The sequence below is a fragment of the Channa argus genome, chromosome 9 (assembly GCF_033026475.1).
Source record: "Channa argus isolate prfri chromosome 9, Channa argus male v1.0, whole genome shotgun sequence".
Lineage (NCBI taxonomy): Eukaryota > Metazoa > Chordata > Actinopteri > Anabantiformes > Channidae > Channa > Channa argus.
In genome coordinates, this window is record NC_090205.1 from 10,853,256 (window position 1) to 10,868,011 (window position 14,756).

At 43.8% G+C, this 14,756-nt stretch overlaps 1 protein-coding gene across 2 annotated transcripts in view; it reads left to right on the plus strand.

Moving 5' to 3' along the window:
* Positions 1 to 10,680, plus strand: part of bcor (BCL6 corepressor) — a 30,030-nt gene extending 19,350 nt beyond the window's left edge. For both annotated transcript variants that reach the window (XM_067515393.1, XM_067515394.1), the window contains 6 exons: positions 696 to 980; positions 6,502 to 6,668; positions 7,282 to 7,427; positions 9,334 to 9,411; positions 9,562 to 9,715; positions 9,813 to 10,680. In XM_067515393.1, coding sequence (XP_067371494.1) covers positions 696 to 980; positions 6,502 to 6,668; positions 7,282 to 7,427; positions 9,334 to 9,411; positions 9,562 to 9,715; positions 9,813 to 10,143 — 1,161 coding nt within the window. In that variant the 3' untranslated portion in view covers positions 10,144 to 10,680. The remainder of the gene's footprint in view (positions 1 to 695; positions 981 to 6,501; positions 6,669 to 7,281; positions 7,428 to 9,333; positions 9,412 to 9,561; positions 9,716 to 9,812) is intronic.
* The last annotated feature ends 4,076 nt before the right edge of the window (positions 10,681 to 14,756 follow it).

Sequence of the window (14,756 nt, forward strand, 5' to 3'; positions counted from 1 at the left end):
GACATGGAATTCCACAGAGAGGGCACACGCACGGGCACAAACACAGACACACACAAACACAGAGAGAACACATACACACAGAGAGAGAAGGAGGCAACTCCCTCTCGTGTGTTACGCTGTGAGGGCTCTCTGTTGGTTTAGTGGTTAAAGAGAAGTGGAGTGCCAACCTGCAGTGTGTGGGGTGTGAAAACTGTGTGTGTGTGTTTTTTTTTTTTTTTTTTAATGATGGACAGCATGTCTTACATACATAGTAGTCATACATAAACACAGACACTGTAAATGAACAATCTATCTATACCTTAAGCTACTTAGTTAGTAAACAAAAGAATTAGTATTAAAACATAAGAAATACGCCTTAATTAAATAACTTTTGTTCAAATGTTATGGAAATATACTTTTTGGATGCATTTAGAATTTTTAAAATAATTGTCATACGTAATCAGTTGTTTTTTGTTTGTTTTTTTTACCCTGCCGCCTCTTTTTTTTTCTGGCAAAATTCACATGGTGTGTGCACGCATATACCCTCGTACACTCAATTGCGCACACCGTGTGTGAACCGTGTGTGAGTTTGTACACACACACGTCTTTTGTGTGGTTCTATCCATGTGCCCTTAAATGTCCGTGTGTGAATGTTTGTCCCGTCTGCTTTGTGGCGTGGACTGTAACACACACTCTTTCTCTCACGCTCTCCACAGCTGAGTGAGCAGTGCGGCGCTCAGAGGAAGAGAGCTGCCTCTCCCAATCACTATCCGGGCTCTCCAGTCAAGCCCTGCTCCCCCTCCACACTCGGTCCACCCTCCCTGCAGCCCCAGGCGAACAGCAGAGCAGGCGCTGTCCCACCAGAGGTGACGGGGGTGCACAGGACCCCCCCTGCCGAGCCCCCCGTGGTGCGTCCCATCCCGCCAGAGGCCCGTCGGCTGATTGTGAACAAGAACGCCGGGGAGACTCTACTCCAGAGAGCTGCGCGGCTGGGCTACGAGGTAATGGGCTTCGTTCAAAGTCATCCTCCATCCTGATCTATTTCTCTCTGCACATTTTACACTCTTACACTTCAATTGAGCTCATTTTCTTCCCCTACTTTGTTCCTGCCTGTGACTCTCGCAGACTTAAACTAGACTTTTTTTAAAAATTGTCTTTCTCCATCTCCATCTCCTCGTTCATCTGTTCTATCCTTCTTTTTTCTAGTATTTTTTTTCTATTTCACCCTTACTTAAGCTTTCTTCTCACCATACTCCCATTTTTTGCTCGTCTTGCCCGCTACACTCTCGTTCTCTCTCAGGTCCCCCCCTTCCCCTCCTCAGCGCTCATTTTCTTCCTCTCTTTGTGACTCAGATTGTCGTTGGCACCCCTCTCCTCCCTGCGAGCGCACCCCCCTCCTCCTCCTCTTGCCTTGCTCCGCTCTCACATCTCATTAATTTTCGGTGAGGCGAAGTGTGACACACACACACCCGCTGGCGCACACACACACACACACACGAACGTACGTGCGCAGACAGCATGAGGAATCGGTGGGATCATTATACGGAGACTGATGCTCGCTGCCTCTCTCCAGCATCGGGAGGTTTTTCTTTTTTCTTCTTCTTTTTTCCTTTTCTTTGTGTGTAGCTGCCGATCACTTGCTTCTAAATCAGATCCTCTGTCTCCGCACAAACAAGAAAGAATGACACTTGTGTATATTCTACTGAATCTCTCAACTCCTATTGCTCTGAAAGCATTTAATTAAAGTTTCCTGCCGTCTTGTTCTCCCCCATCCCTTGTGTTTCTCTTCATGAGCCTAAACGTTCCTCCTCCCTTGTTGACAGATTTTACAAATTGATTTATTGATCCAGTTGGTTTTAATGCTACTTGAGCTGCAGATTGTGCTGTGTGTCCATTCTCTCATTTGACTCTGTTTTTGTGTGTGCATGCGTGATCATTTTTATTACCAGCAGAGGTATCTTCACAGAACTGTAAATAGGTGTGGGTATCTTTTGTTGCTCATTAACCAGTTGCTTTATTGTTGTGTGTGTGTGTGTTGTACACATTTATGATGATGAGGTGTGTGTGTGTGTGTGAGAGAGAGAGTCAGAGTGAAAGAGAGCAAGAGTGTGAATGAGAGGTAAGCACTGGGAGTATAATCGCGTTCTAATGGCCCTCTAATGTGCCGTGGTGACTGTGGTTAGCAGTGGCGGCGGCTGTTTTTCTCCCTTGCTTACACGCACGCGCGCACACAGGGTGCAGCACAGCAGCAGGGTTCAGTCAGCCATGCTGGAGAGAAGCTGGCTCGTCTCTCTGATTTATGCATCTCTCTCGAACATTTTTTTCCCTCCCTCTCCTTTTTTTTTTTTTTTTTTTTTTTTCAATCCCTCTTCACATTTTTCCCTTCCTGCGCTCTGCGTGTGGAGAGGGAAGGAGGGGGGAGGGAGGAGAAAACCTGAGACTACACAAACAAGGCGCTGACCGCTGCGCAAACAACACCCCCACCTTCCCCTTCTCCCCCTCCCTTTCTTTCTCTCCCTCTCTCTCCTCCCCACTCTCAGGAAGCTCGTCTCTCACTGCCTGTGTGTGATAAGCCTGGGGCAGACCCCTGGGGCGCACACACACACACACACACACACACAAACATACACACACACACACACACACACACACAAGCGGACATGCGCCGGGAGACACACACACACACCAATTTATGCATACAGTCTCACACACATACAGACACACACTCATACAAGCCTGTAGATGCAGTGAGCGCTTGTCTCACGCTGGTGTTTTAGTGCCGCAAGCTCTGAGCTTATCACACACAGGCAGAGAGATATGAGGGCCTGAGAGACGGAGGTGCTCGCGTGCGTTCTCTCTCTCTCACACACTCACACTCACACTCTCTCTCTCTCACACACACACACACACACACACACACACACACACACACACACACACACACACACACACACACACACACACACACACAGAAATATGCACAGAGAAACACCCGATATGACCCAGTAAGCACAGGCTTTCTGACGTGTTCTTTTCCATATGCTGCACAGTGTGACGACTCTCCCACACTTACTGCTGTCGCACAGCCACGCAGACCTGCTCATGCAAATTCTGAATTGCCTACTGTGTACGCGCACACACAACCCACGTGCTGACTACAAACGCGCGCGCACGCACACACACACATCCGCAGAGAAACACCAGTTGGTAAGTACGTGCACAGGATTCTTCTTTGTGTACAGACCTGCACTTGCAGGGTGCACAATCACCTCATGCACGCATGCATGTAGTTTAACATGCACGCCATTCTGCGCTGTTCCCGATGCCCAGCCGACACTGTGCATATTTCATGTTCGTTTAGTTTTTTTCGATCCGTGCCTCTGCACATGAAAGCCCACTCTCTCTCGCTTCCTCCCTCCCTAGCTCTCTTTTATTCTCTAGCTCTCTCTCGTCTGCCTTGCTCTCTGAGTATTTGAAATGGTAATGAGGAGAGATTCTGCGGATGTCTTCATCCCTCTCATGCCGGGGCTCGGGGCCCCTCAGCTCTGCCCATTGAAAGCTCAGATAAAGGTGCAATCTGTCATTTATTCTCCTCCCGTGAATCACTTCTGATTTTCCCTCTCAAATCCCTGTATGATCTGAGCAAAAAGAGAAACGAGATTGCATTTTAAGTGCCCAGTCAGACCAGCATTTATGTTGGCAAAACTTTGTGTCGTAAAAAGTGGATTGACTTTTGATGAGAAGTAAATTCACTTTGGTTTAACTTTAGTGAAATTGCACCTTTTTGGCCAACAGCAAACAGTCTTGACAGTGCTAAAACTTTGGGGGGGGACCAGAAACCAGAGTCCAGAATAGACAAAGACATCATATATATGCTGTATCAAACCAACAAATGTCATATACAATAAGACCTGAGTTCTGATTGCTTCACATTGGAAATGCAGCCCTTTCTCCAGTCAGTCCTGCCAAATTGAATTATAAACATGCTGATTTTTAAGCATTTTGATTTTTTTTCCATTCAGCAACTGAGTTGCTAGCTTCCTAGTTTACTGGCATGAAGACGGCTGGCTGGAAGCTTCATGTTATTGGGGAGCTACATTACCAATTAGCTCACCAACCACACAGCTCGTGAACACGCTCCATTCGTAGTCACCAGCATCGCCATGCTCTCGGTGACTCATTCATGAGGACATTAGTGTTTTTCGCTTTGACACTGTTCTACCAGTGACTTAATTGATGTCTGTTTCATCATTTAGTTTGTGTAGTTGATGAGTGATCATATGCAAAGCAGGTTATTGGTTGAGACTGCAGGTGTTTTTGTGTGTGTGTGTGTGAACACATCATAAATTTCTTCTTCAGTTAGCTGAAGGCATGTGTGGTTCAGAGTGAGATTAACTCAGAGATAGTCGGTGCCTATGTTCTCAGGCTTCTTCTGTTACCCCAGCACAGTCATTCAACGAGAGGCTTGCTCTTGTACACTCAAACATCTACACAGTTCTCTTGTCTGGGCATGCACCAAATTTACTGCTTTTGGCTCTTCAACTCACAGAGAGCCATTCATGCATCACCTGCGCATGTGATACGCATTTATACACACACACACACACACACACACACACACACACACACACACACACAATCACACACACCTGTATATGTGAGAAGCGTACAACGCAGCGCTGCAAGGGGTTAAATGTCTGAGTGATGCATTGATTGCAGGCGAGCGTAGGGAAGCATTCTAGAGAGAGAGATTAGAGGACGAAGAGAAGGTGGGGGGGGGGGAGTGGTGTCTCATTTTACTGTGGAGGAGTGTGTGTGTGTCTGGCGGGAAGCTGGGCTCTCGTGCTAAGCTCCTCGCTCTTTCCCAGCGATATTAAACACGGCTCTGGAGGGTTAGCGCTGCACCTCCTTCACAGCCACACACACAGACTAATCAGCAGCACAAAACTACACGTGTGTACGCATGCACGCACGCTTAGGCAAGCTGCATATCAACACTCTCTACACGTCAGTCTCTAACGCTTGCTCTCATTTTCACACGCAAAGACAGACACACATGCACACACAGAGAGTGAGTGGAATCCCCCAGAGGCGAGCTTCAGCACAGCGCTCCTGAATCTGTCTCCAGCAGGCAAACAGAGTGTTGGCAGTGAGTGAAAACCAGTTGGAGCGTCCCCCATCCCCACCCCCACTCCTTTCCCACCCTTGTTTCTCTTTTTCTCTTGGACTTTGTCTTGCTCACACTTGCTCCGTCTCTCAATCCTGTTCTTCTCTTCTTCCCCCTTTTCAAATGGTCTCTCCTTCCTCTACAGCTCCGATCGTCCTCTGTATCATTACAACCCCCTCTTCATACTCACCACTCACTGCACCCCACCCCACCCTTTTATCTCTTGTTATTATCAGCTTCAACCCAGCGGATGGCCCCGGCAGATTTCATCCACAGATTCATTTATCTGTCATCTGTTGGGGTGTTGCCTCTCGCTTCTCCCTTTCTTCCTCCCTCTCTAACCGCTCATCCTTCTGTCAGTCTGTTTTCTCTCCATTCCCTGCCTTTCCTTCCCTCCCCTCCATCCGCCCCGTGCTGAAAGAGAGAGAGGACGAGAGAGGGAGATAAACACTTGGACTAGACGACAGGATAGAATTAGCATAGAAATGGAAGTTTGGAGTCATTCCTCAGGTTCAGATGAGCAGCTCTCCTCCCCTCGGCACAGAACTGTTAGGATAGAGTGTGTGTGTCTGGATGTATGAGTCTTGCATACAAATTTATATTTATTAATATATATATATAAAATTAGGTATTTTCTGTTTTTTCAGAGTTCTGCAAATACTTTTGCCCAGTCCCACATTAAGTTGCATATTCAAACAGCCAAACACATACCTGTAGTGTTGAAATATACACTCGTCTGACTCCAACAGGCCCCATATCAACACACAGCTGTCCTGTTCTCTCTTTCTGTCTCGGGCTCCTTTCTGTTTAATAGCAGCAGACGCTGCTCCAGTCCAATAAAAACCAGTCTGACTACTTAGTGCTGGATGCCCAACTGTCACAGCTCTAGACCAGAGAAAATGCTTCCAGCTTTTGAGCGCCTCTATCAAATCTCTTTGTTCCACTTCCATTATGTTGTGTTCAGAGCCCAGGCATCGCAACTGGCTGCCACAGTGTCGTCCAGGCCCAACCGTGGCACACAGACACCCACACACAGTCATACAAACTAATGCACGCATGGATCTGGCAGGCTAATACAGTTGAGTCACACTTGGTCTCATCGATGTGTCTTGGCGCCAGCTCTAGTATTATGGAGCATTTGTGTGTGAGTGCATGTGTTTGTCTGGCACAGGAACACACTCAGTTCCTCCTTTTCCCTAATTCCTTTCCCACAGGAGCTGTAAAGGAAAGGACTGTTTGCGTATGTGTCTGCTCAGTCGGACTTCTGTGTTTGGATTCGTATTGCTCGGGTTATTGCCTCACATACATCTATACAGACACAAACATTAAACCCTACTCTCCCTCTGTCTCTTTAGGAGGTGGTGCTGTACTGTCTGGAAAACAGAGTCTGTGAGGTGAATCACAGAGACTATGCCGGTTACTGTGCTCTCCATGAGGCATGTGCCCGTGGCTGGCTCAGCATAGTCCAGCACCTGCTGGATTACGGGGCCGACATAAACTGCAGTGCACAGGATGGCACCAGGTAAACAAACGTACTCATTTATATGAATACACAATTATTAAGAAATAACCATCATAGCTATATCAACTTGCCTTAATAGGGCAAGTCAGTATTTAGTCATCAATTAAGTTTGTTCATCAGAAATTTTCCATTTATTAATTTAATGGGCTCTGCAAACAGTGATTTTATAGATTGTCTGCAGTTTTCAATGGGAAAGCTACTACTTTCATTTCAGTGTTATTACATTTACAGCAGGGGGTCTTATCTAGAGTGTGCAGATCTAAAAGGGGTATTGCAACACTGGTCATATTACAGAGCACAGGTGAACCATTGCTGGCATATGGGAAAATGGGAGTCTAATGAATATTTAGGAATTGGACTTATTAGGTCCGAGTTTGACGACAAATTTAGGTAATTGAAGTGTGTTCTTTTCAAGTTTGCTGAATAGCAGATGTTGCCTTAAAAGGAATCACTCCTAACGCATTGTTTCTCAGTCAGTAAAATCACAGAATGCGCATCGAACCATTTCAGCGACGTAGAGGAGTTTTGACATCTGACTTTATGCCGGCCACAAAGTTATGAATTATAGATCTTGAGAATACCTTGTTTGTAAAATTCACATTTGTGTGTCTAGACCAATTCATGATGCTGTAGAGAATGACCACCTGGACGTAGTAAGAGTCCTGTTATCCTATGGCGCTGACCCCACCCTGGCCACATACTCTGGCCGTGGACTTCTCAAGATGACCCACAGCGACAGCATGGAGCGTTTCCTCACTGGTAAGATCCGGACTAGTTTTTTTGGTACTGTCACAGTTTAGCTGAAATGTCAAATAATATGGCCACAGTCCCATCATTTCTGTGCACACATACAGTAGCTTTTACTTTTTATGCCTACAACCATCACACGGAGTCTACCCCTGAACCTGGATTAGACCTGGTGGCAGTTTAATCTAATGCGCTCTTCTGGACTGGTGGAATTGAGGACTTTTGTTAAAGCCAGAGGGTTCCCTTGCAAATGATCTCATTGAGAAATAATGAGAATTTAATGACATAAACGTGTACGTTTTTAAATTGCACTTGGAATTCGTATTATTACAATACAATACACTGATGTTATGCATTTAACTGTTTTGCAGAGAGCGCAAAACAAAAATGTTTCTTTCCTCATACAGTCAACATAGAATGCAAATGCCAGGAAATTTGATTTTAATGTGCCTTGTCCACAAGTCATTAAATCGCAAATGCTCGGAAAGGAGGTAAATCCTTTTTTTAGACAGTAGGATGAGTGTGCTCTGAGGCAGGACAAGGATAAAGATTTAATTTGCTGCATATGAATGTGGTTTGACTTCTGTGCAACCTGTTGATTACAAGTCCATCTCTGCAAATCCTCCTCCTTCACCTCCGAGGCCACACTTGACCTGTCCGTGTCTGTCATCCCGTTTCCTATCCAGTGCCCTCCTCCCCTTCCCTCGACCACCTGTTAGACGAGGAGTCTCAGCCCGCCAGGGTGCATGCTGCTGCCTCTGAGCTCCTCTATCTGGTTACTTAGCAACGCCAACTGTGTTTGCTCAGCGTACGTGTGGAAATGGGCTTCGCTCTGGCTGGAGACTTTGCTTTTGTATGCATGTGTGTCTTTTCACAAGGCTGCCATGCTCAAGTCTGACGTGGTCTGTATTTAGGGTGGCTGTGTTAAGAGATCTCATCTGAATGTTTGGAGTTAAATTGAAACAGCACAAGCCTGTGTACATGAGGAGGAAATGAAAGCACACAGAGGCACGCACTTCCTCCATAGCCAGCTGCTTAATATTACATGGATACGTAAATGGTTAAAGCTGATTATCTGAACCACACTAGAGGCCTTAGTAAAAAGAGGCAGAAAAGGCAGGAGAAAAGATTATACAAAGAGTGTGAAAATGAACAGGTGCGAGTGCATGGTCAGCAGAAGGGTGAACAGGTTTAGTGCAAAATGAAGATTTATATGTCGACGGCTGGAAAGGTGGTGTTGAATTTGAAAAGAGCGTGGACAGATAGATCGATGGCTGCTCGACTGACAGAGCAGGGGAGAGAGGAGAGATCGAGCGCCGGAGAAAATGAGCGAGAACGAGCGATTGCTGCCCTCCCTCCACCTGGTCCCACTCATCTGGAGGCCGTTAATCCCTCCAAACACACGCCAGACGCCCCACGCCTCAGCACTGGCACAAAGCCCAGCTCTCACTCTGCAAATGTGTGTCCGTGCCTGGATGTGTGCGTGAGTGTTCACGCGCATAAGCTGAACACACACTTTGCTCTCGCTGTGTGCTTACCCAGCTCCCTTTGCTTGTTTGTTTCCAGCTTGCGTTCTCTGTGTGTGTGTGCGTGTGCGTGCTCTCAGTGACTGTGTGTGGTTCTTGTTTGATTCCTGGCAGCCGTCTGTAGCCTTGCTCTGAACTGAGCCAGCACTAACCCAGCGGAGACAGTCCCTCTCCTCCCCCGTGGTACAGCCACTGGCCCCTGACCATCAGCCCTCCCCTTAACTTTTGCTCTGTTTGTTTCTCTGTTCACTCTTGACACTGGCCCTCCTCCTTCTTTTCTATTTTACTGTGCTCTTTATCCATTTTTCTACCGTTGTCTCCAAGGGCAATTGTATTTTCCCCAGGGCTCCTGCTCTTGAATAACAGACGTTGCTACTCTCCCCTCTCCATAGATTATTTTGCTGACCTTCAGGGCCGCTCGGATGACGACCCAGGGCTTTATTGGGAATTCTATGGCAGCGCTGTGTGTGGTGAGTACTGATTAGCATGTGTGTTTTAGTGCAGTCTTTTTAAATAATCTTTAGTGCCATCTAGCTTTGAGCAATACATGTCTGTATCTTGCCTGATAATGTAGCTCACTAAAAATGATCAATGTGTCCCTTTTTTTAATTTTGTGTCAGAGTCTAGAGAAGAAGGTGGGGTTTATGACATCCTGGCAGACCCTCCCGGTCCAGATGATGAGGAGGAGGATGATAAAAGGGAGGTGTTTGAGTTTGAGTTCTCTGACCGACCTCTGCTGCCTTGCTACAACATCCAGGTTTCCCTCTCCCAGGGGTGAGCTTTGATTGCTAGAGCAGATGTGCCTGTTTTTAATATTTCTTGCCTGACTGTTGGCCCCCATTTCTAAGCATTGATTGATTTCCGTTTTCAGGCCAAGAAACTGGCTGCTACTCTCCGATGTGCTTCGTCGGCTGCGGATGTCTGCTCGCAGTTTCCGACAGGCCTTCCCACACATGGAGGTGGTGACGGTGGCGGAGGCAGAGTTTTACCGACAGGCTTCCCTGTCGCAGCTCTTCTCCTGCCCGGAGGAGCTGGAGGGCTTCCATCCAGACAGCAAGGAACTGTTGGACCTCGTGGAAGACAGTGCTGAGCTCGCCGCTCTGCTGGGCTCTACGCTGGAGTGTCTGGACGACCGCTGGGACTACCCAGGGGACAAACTGAAGGACAAAATCAAAGCAGTTGGCCTTTTAGGGTCATCCTGACCCGTGAGGCCACTAAACCTAGACTGTCATCCTAGACTGTTATCCAGTTTGCTCTAAAACCGACCAGGGGTTATGATGATATGCCTTAGTGTGACCCTTAGTTCCGACGCTTTGGCCCTGCTCTGGAGCAGCAGGGTGCACTGTACAGATAGACTGACCTGCTGGCTGAACAGGCTGCTGAGATGTTTTCCTCCATCAACTGAGGATCAATACATTTGTGACTTAATTATGGTCTTATTTTTATAAATTAATATATGTATAAATAAATAAAATATCTATCTATATATAAATATATATATATATATAAGTATTGAGATTTTTTTTTTCTTTTTGATGATGCTCATGACTCCTGAAAGATTTTGTATGGCAACAGTATAATTGTTGTCAGCGACTGGATGGAGTGTGTGAGTGTGCAGCATATTGTGCATGTGTGTAGCTGTACAGGATAGTTCTGAGAATGTGCTATTGAATGTGGTATTTGTGTTTATAGGAAGCACATGATTTCCTTTTTTTTTTTTTTTTTTTTTTTTTTTTTACCCTCCTCAGACTTCAGTGCTCGCTTGAGCCTCAGGGGCTGTTTTGTTTTTTAATTTACCCCTAATGCAGAAACTTTGCTTCCTGTTTTGTCTGTAATTTAACATGCAAAAGTACAAAATTATTTGTATAATAAAGTTTTAAGATAATGTTGATATTCATCCTTTGGCACAGAGCTTGTATATAACAGGGAGGCTACTGCAGTAAAGTAATTTTTGGTGTGTTCATTTTTTGTTTTAACTTTGTAATTAAGATATCTCATAATTTGTATTTATATTTTACAAAAGAAGTTGCTTTAAAATAAATATACAAACTGCAAGATGAAATATGTGTCATTCTCCTCATTAAGTCAGTGTAGGTTAATTAAATGAAATTGAATCTTGAAGGTTTTTCTGTCTTAAATAATTGCTGGCTGCTACACCAGTAGGTCAGTAAGCTGTGATCAGTAACACAATCCTATGTTGCCATCTTTTGGAATTTTTTTGTATTGTAGGTGTCATACAAATTACTGCTGCAGCCTTGCAACTCGAAACTCCCATTTGCGGCTCATGGTTGCTGAAAAGCTTGTGGCTTGCAGCACCCTCTAGTGTGTGTGTGTGTGTGTGTGTGTGTGTATTTAAAAAAAAAATAATAATAAAAAAGGAAATGAGAACAAATGACTCAGAACATAGCAGATCAACGGCCTTCAGCTTGTCCCTTTAGTCATCGACACAGCGGATCATGTTCCACATGCTGATTTGGCATGAGTTTTTACGCCTGATGCCCTTCCTGCTGGAACCCTCCCATTTTTATCCAGGCTCCAGACCAGCACCAGGTTGGCCCTTGGTGGTTGGGCAGGGACACGCATGGTGGGGTAGGATTCGAACCCACGGCCTTCTGCATCATAACCCAATGCCCTACAAGTGAGATATGACTGAACATAGCCCGGAGCAATACTACCACACTGTTTACTGCTTTTTAATATTTGCTTTAAACTGCAGCACAGAGATTTTACAGGAGACATTGCGGTCTTTTAAGAAATGAAAGTGTATTTTTATGAGGGTTTTTTTGAGATTTATGTCTTAGCAGTAACAAATAGGCTTGGACATAAGCATCACACACAGAACAGTGAAGTATTGACAGATTAATCGCTTTGGTTTTGGTTTTGTTGGCAGTAACAAAATACAGAACATTGGCAGCTTTACCCTAATAAGCACTTATCTTTTGAGATATTGTGCTTGGAACTGAGAGCCACTAAGTATTTTAGTCAAGGAGTGCAAGTCGATATCTTGTAGTGAATGCATACACAGACACCGTGGACAAAGCCATGTGCAGTTTGGAAGGGGACCCCAGAAGCCCCCTTCATTACCTTACACTTTGGCCTTGGTGTTGTGGGGTGTGTCAGAGTTTTAAAAGTTTATTTTTAGCCTACTTATATCCCGTTCCATTTCTAATGTGCTCATTTGTATTTATTTCTATTTAAAGTGGGTAACACCTAGGACACAATTCCACAGAGTCCACGCTGGCATATAAGGATTTCAATTAGCAAAAATATTGGACATCAACCAGCCCCAAGAGGCTTTGTGAAATCAGAATTGTGTATTTTTGCAGGTTTTGCTACTACTCAAACATTAAAAACAATGATAATAAAACAAGAGGAAGAATATTTAACTATCAGCTCTGGATTCCTGGATGGTTTCAGGAAATCATGGAACTATTATGTATAATGGGGTCAGTAAAGGCCCCAAAACAAATCCATGTCCCGAGGCCCTCCAAGACGTGAATCCAGCCTGAGAGATTAACAGGTCTGACCCACAGTCCATGGTCTGTAATAAATCCTGGATATACTTTGAATGTAACTCAACCCTTCATCCTTACATAAAACTATCGAATAAGGCAAACCCTGGACCTCATTGGGTGTCTACACAAACTCACTAAATGAGCAGCAGTGTGTCAGCGCAACTTATTGGGTGAGCTTCGACAAAAATGATGACTGAACTAAAGGCAAGCCACATAAGGCAACTCTAAAATAAATTCCCAATTGTCGTGTATCTGCTGTGTAGGTGGAAAACCATGGCCGACCTCCAAGAGCCAGGCCCAAATTCAGGGAGGTTTTAGTTGATCTACAAGATGACAATGGAGCTAGAGGGACAAGGTAAAACCAATCCTCTTGGGACATAAATAAACCTCGAGGGAGATTTACTGACGAATGAGGGAAGCCTAAAATCACCATAGCTCCAGGATGATGTTAAGGCTTCTTTTTAGGTTGAAAATGTTTTATTTTGAAACAAAGCTAAGGAGCTTTACAGACTTACAGTCTTCTGGCGGCGAGAAGTCAGTCCACTTCATTTATCCAGGTAAAGGTCATGACTCAGATTTCAGTTTCTCAGGACACAAATGCTGAAGTCAGATCCTGAGGCAAAGGGTGCAGGAGGGTCACACTCAACATGAAGAACTCCTCACCATCTTTACTGGGGAGCAGGATGTGGTTTTACCAATAAATGCTCTGAACCAACTATAATAAGCCTCTAATAACCTGCTATTGTGTTGTTGCTTTTAATGAACATCAACTAAGTAAATTGTACATCAGATTTTTAAGAAAATGCATTATAATTGTGGAAAGTAATCCAAAATTTAAGTTTTTGCATCATTAAAGACATTAGTGAGTAATAAATCATATTCAAAGATTTGTAAATAAGCTTTGTAGAAAATCTGATAAGGACTCATATAGACATGCCAAATGAAGATTTGCAATCGTGCAGGCAGATGTTTATGAAAACTGGGAATAACTTAAAGAACACAAACACAAACTGGTTTGTGTTTGTGTTTCTTTCTTCAACTGGCTTCAATCTTTCTTCAACTGGCTTGTAAACTTTTGATCTTTAAAAACTAGAAATCTTGTCAAGGAAATATAAATGCAACAATTTGAGCCCCTGCAAAATACCACAGTCAAGATTTATTACTTCATCTAAATCTAGATATTTTGTCTTAGATTTTATCTTTTCTAGTTTGACACCATAGTTGTTTTGGGCCCAATGAAAATTCACAACTCCTTTCTCTTTTCCCACACAATGTCTTTGAGGTTTTTGTAGGTTATTGAACTAAATTTAACTCAGCTAGTGGGCTTAAAGAACATGTTGCCTTACAAGTGATACAAACTGAACTTGTGCAAACACTGAAGGGCATTAGAGTCAGATGTTTGTGTATGGAAAAACAGCTGATGTCATTGTGTCTGCTGCTTCATGACAAATTAGAAACAAACAAATTATTTACTACATTTAGCATGAAGGGAATCCATTAGAAGGTATAGGAACTGGTCGAAGAAAGTGCTCCATTTCAAGCAAAGATCATTAAGATAGTTCCAACGTCAAAATTATTACAAATATCAATAAAACTGAATCCTTAGGAATGTGAAACTAATCGATCAATTGTTGTCTATTACAAATACTTGGAACCTAGGGTGATGTGTTCAAAATTGAACCAAAGATATTCACTTACTGGGAGCAATTGGAGATGCTTCGAAAAAAATCAGTGACAATAAGCGATTCAAACTGCAAATTATTTTTGTTGTTCAATTGTCAAACACTAAAAAAGAATGGTATGGGACCATGTAAAAGCTATGTATTGTATTTGTATTCTGTTCCCCCTGAATTGGTGGGGTTGACTAAGCTAGTAAAATTTATTTTTCAAGTTAAGCAATCATTACTTGGAGTCCTAAATTAAATTTTACCATTTACCTTCTTGTTGTTTCAGTTGAAACTGTATTTATAATCAATAAAATCTGTGAAGTGCCTATAGATTCCGCTCTTGTCCATGTTAAAATTTGTCATAAGGCATTTTCAAAAAATTGTGCCTTTCAAAAAATAGAAGGTTAAATGTTAAAATTAAAAAGAAAAAAGGAGGAAAACATTGTTCGTTTGAACCAAGGGAACTACAATTACGTGATAAGAAATAGACAGTCTCGATAGAGCACTTGCATAAAGCTCGAGTAGTGCCGATGGTTTTTAACTGTTGCAATGTAATATTTAAAATACGTAAAAATGATAAAATAGAAATAATTTTATTTTGAGTTTCCTATTAAATGTGATTGTCGCAAAACG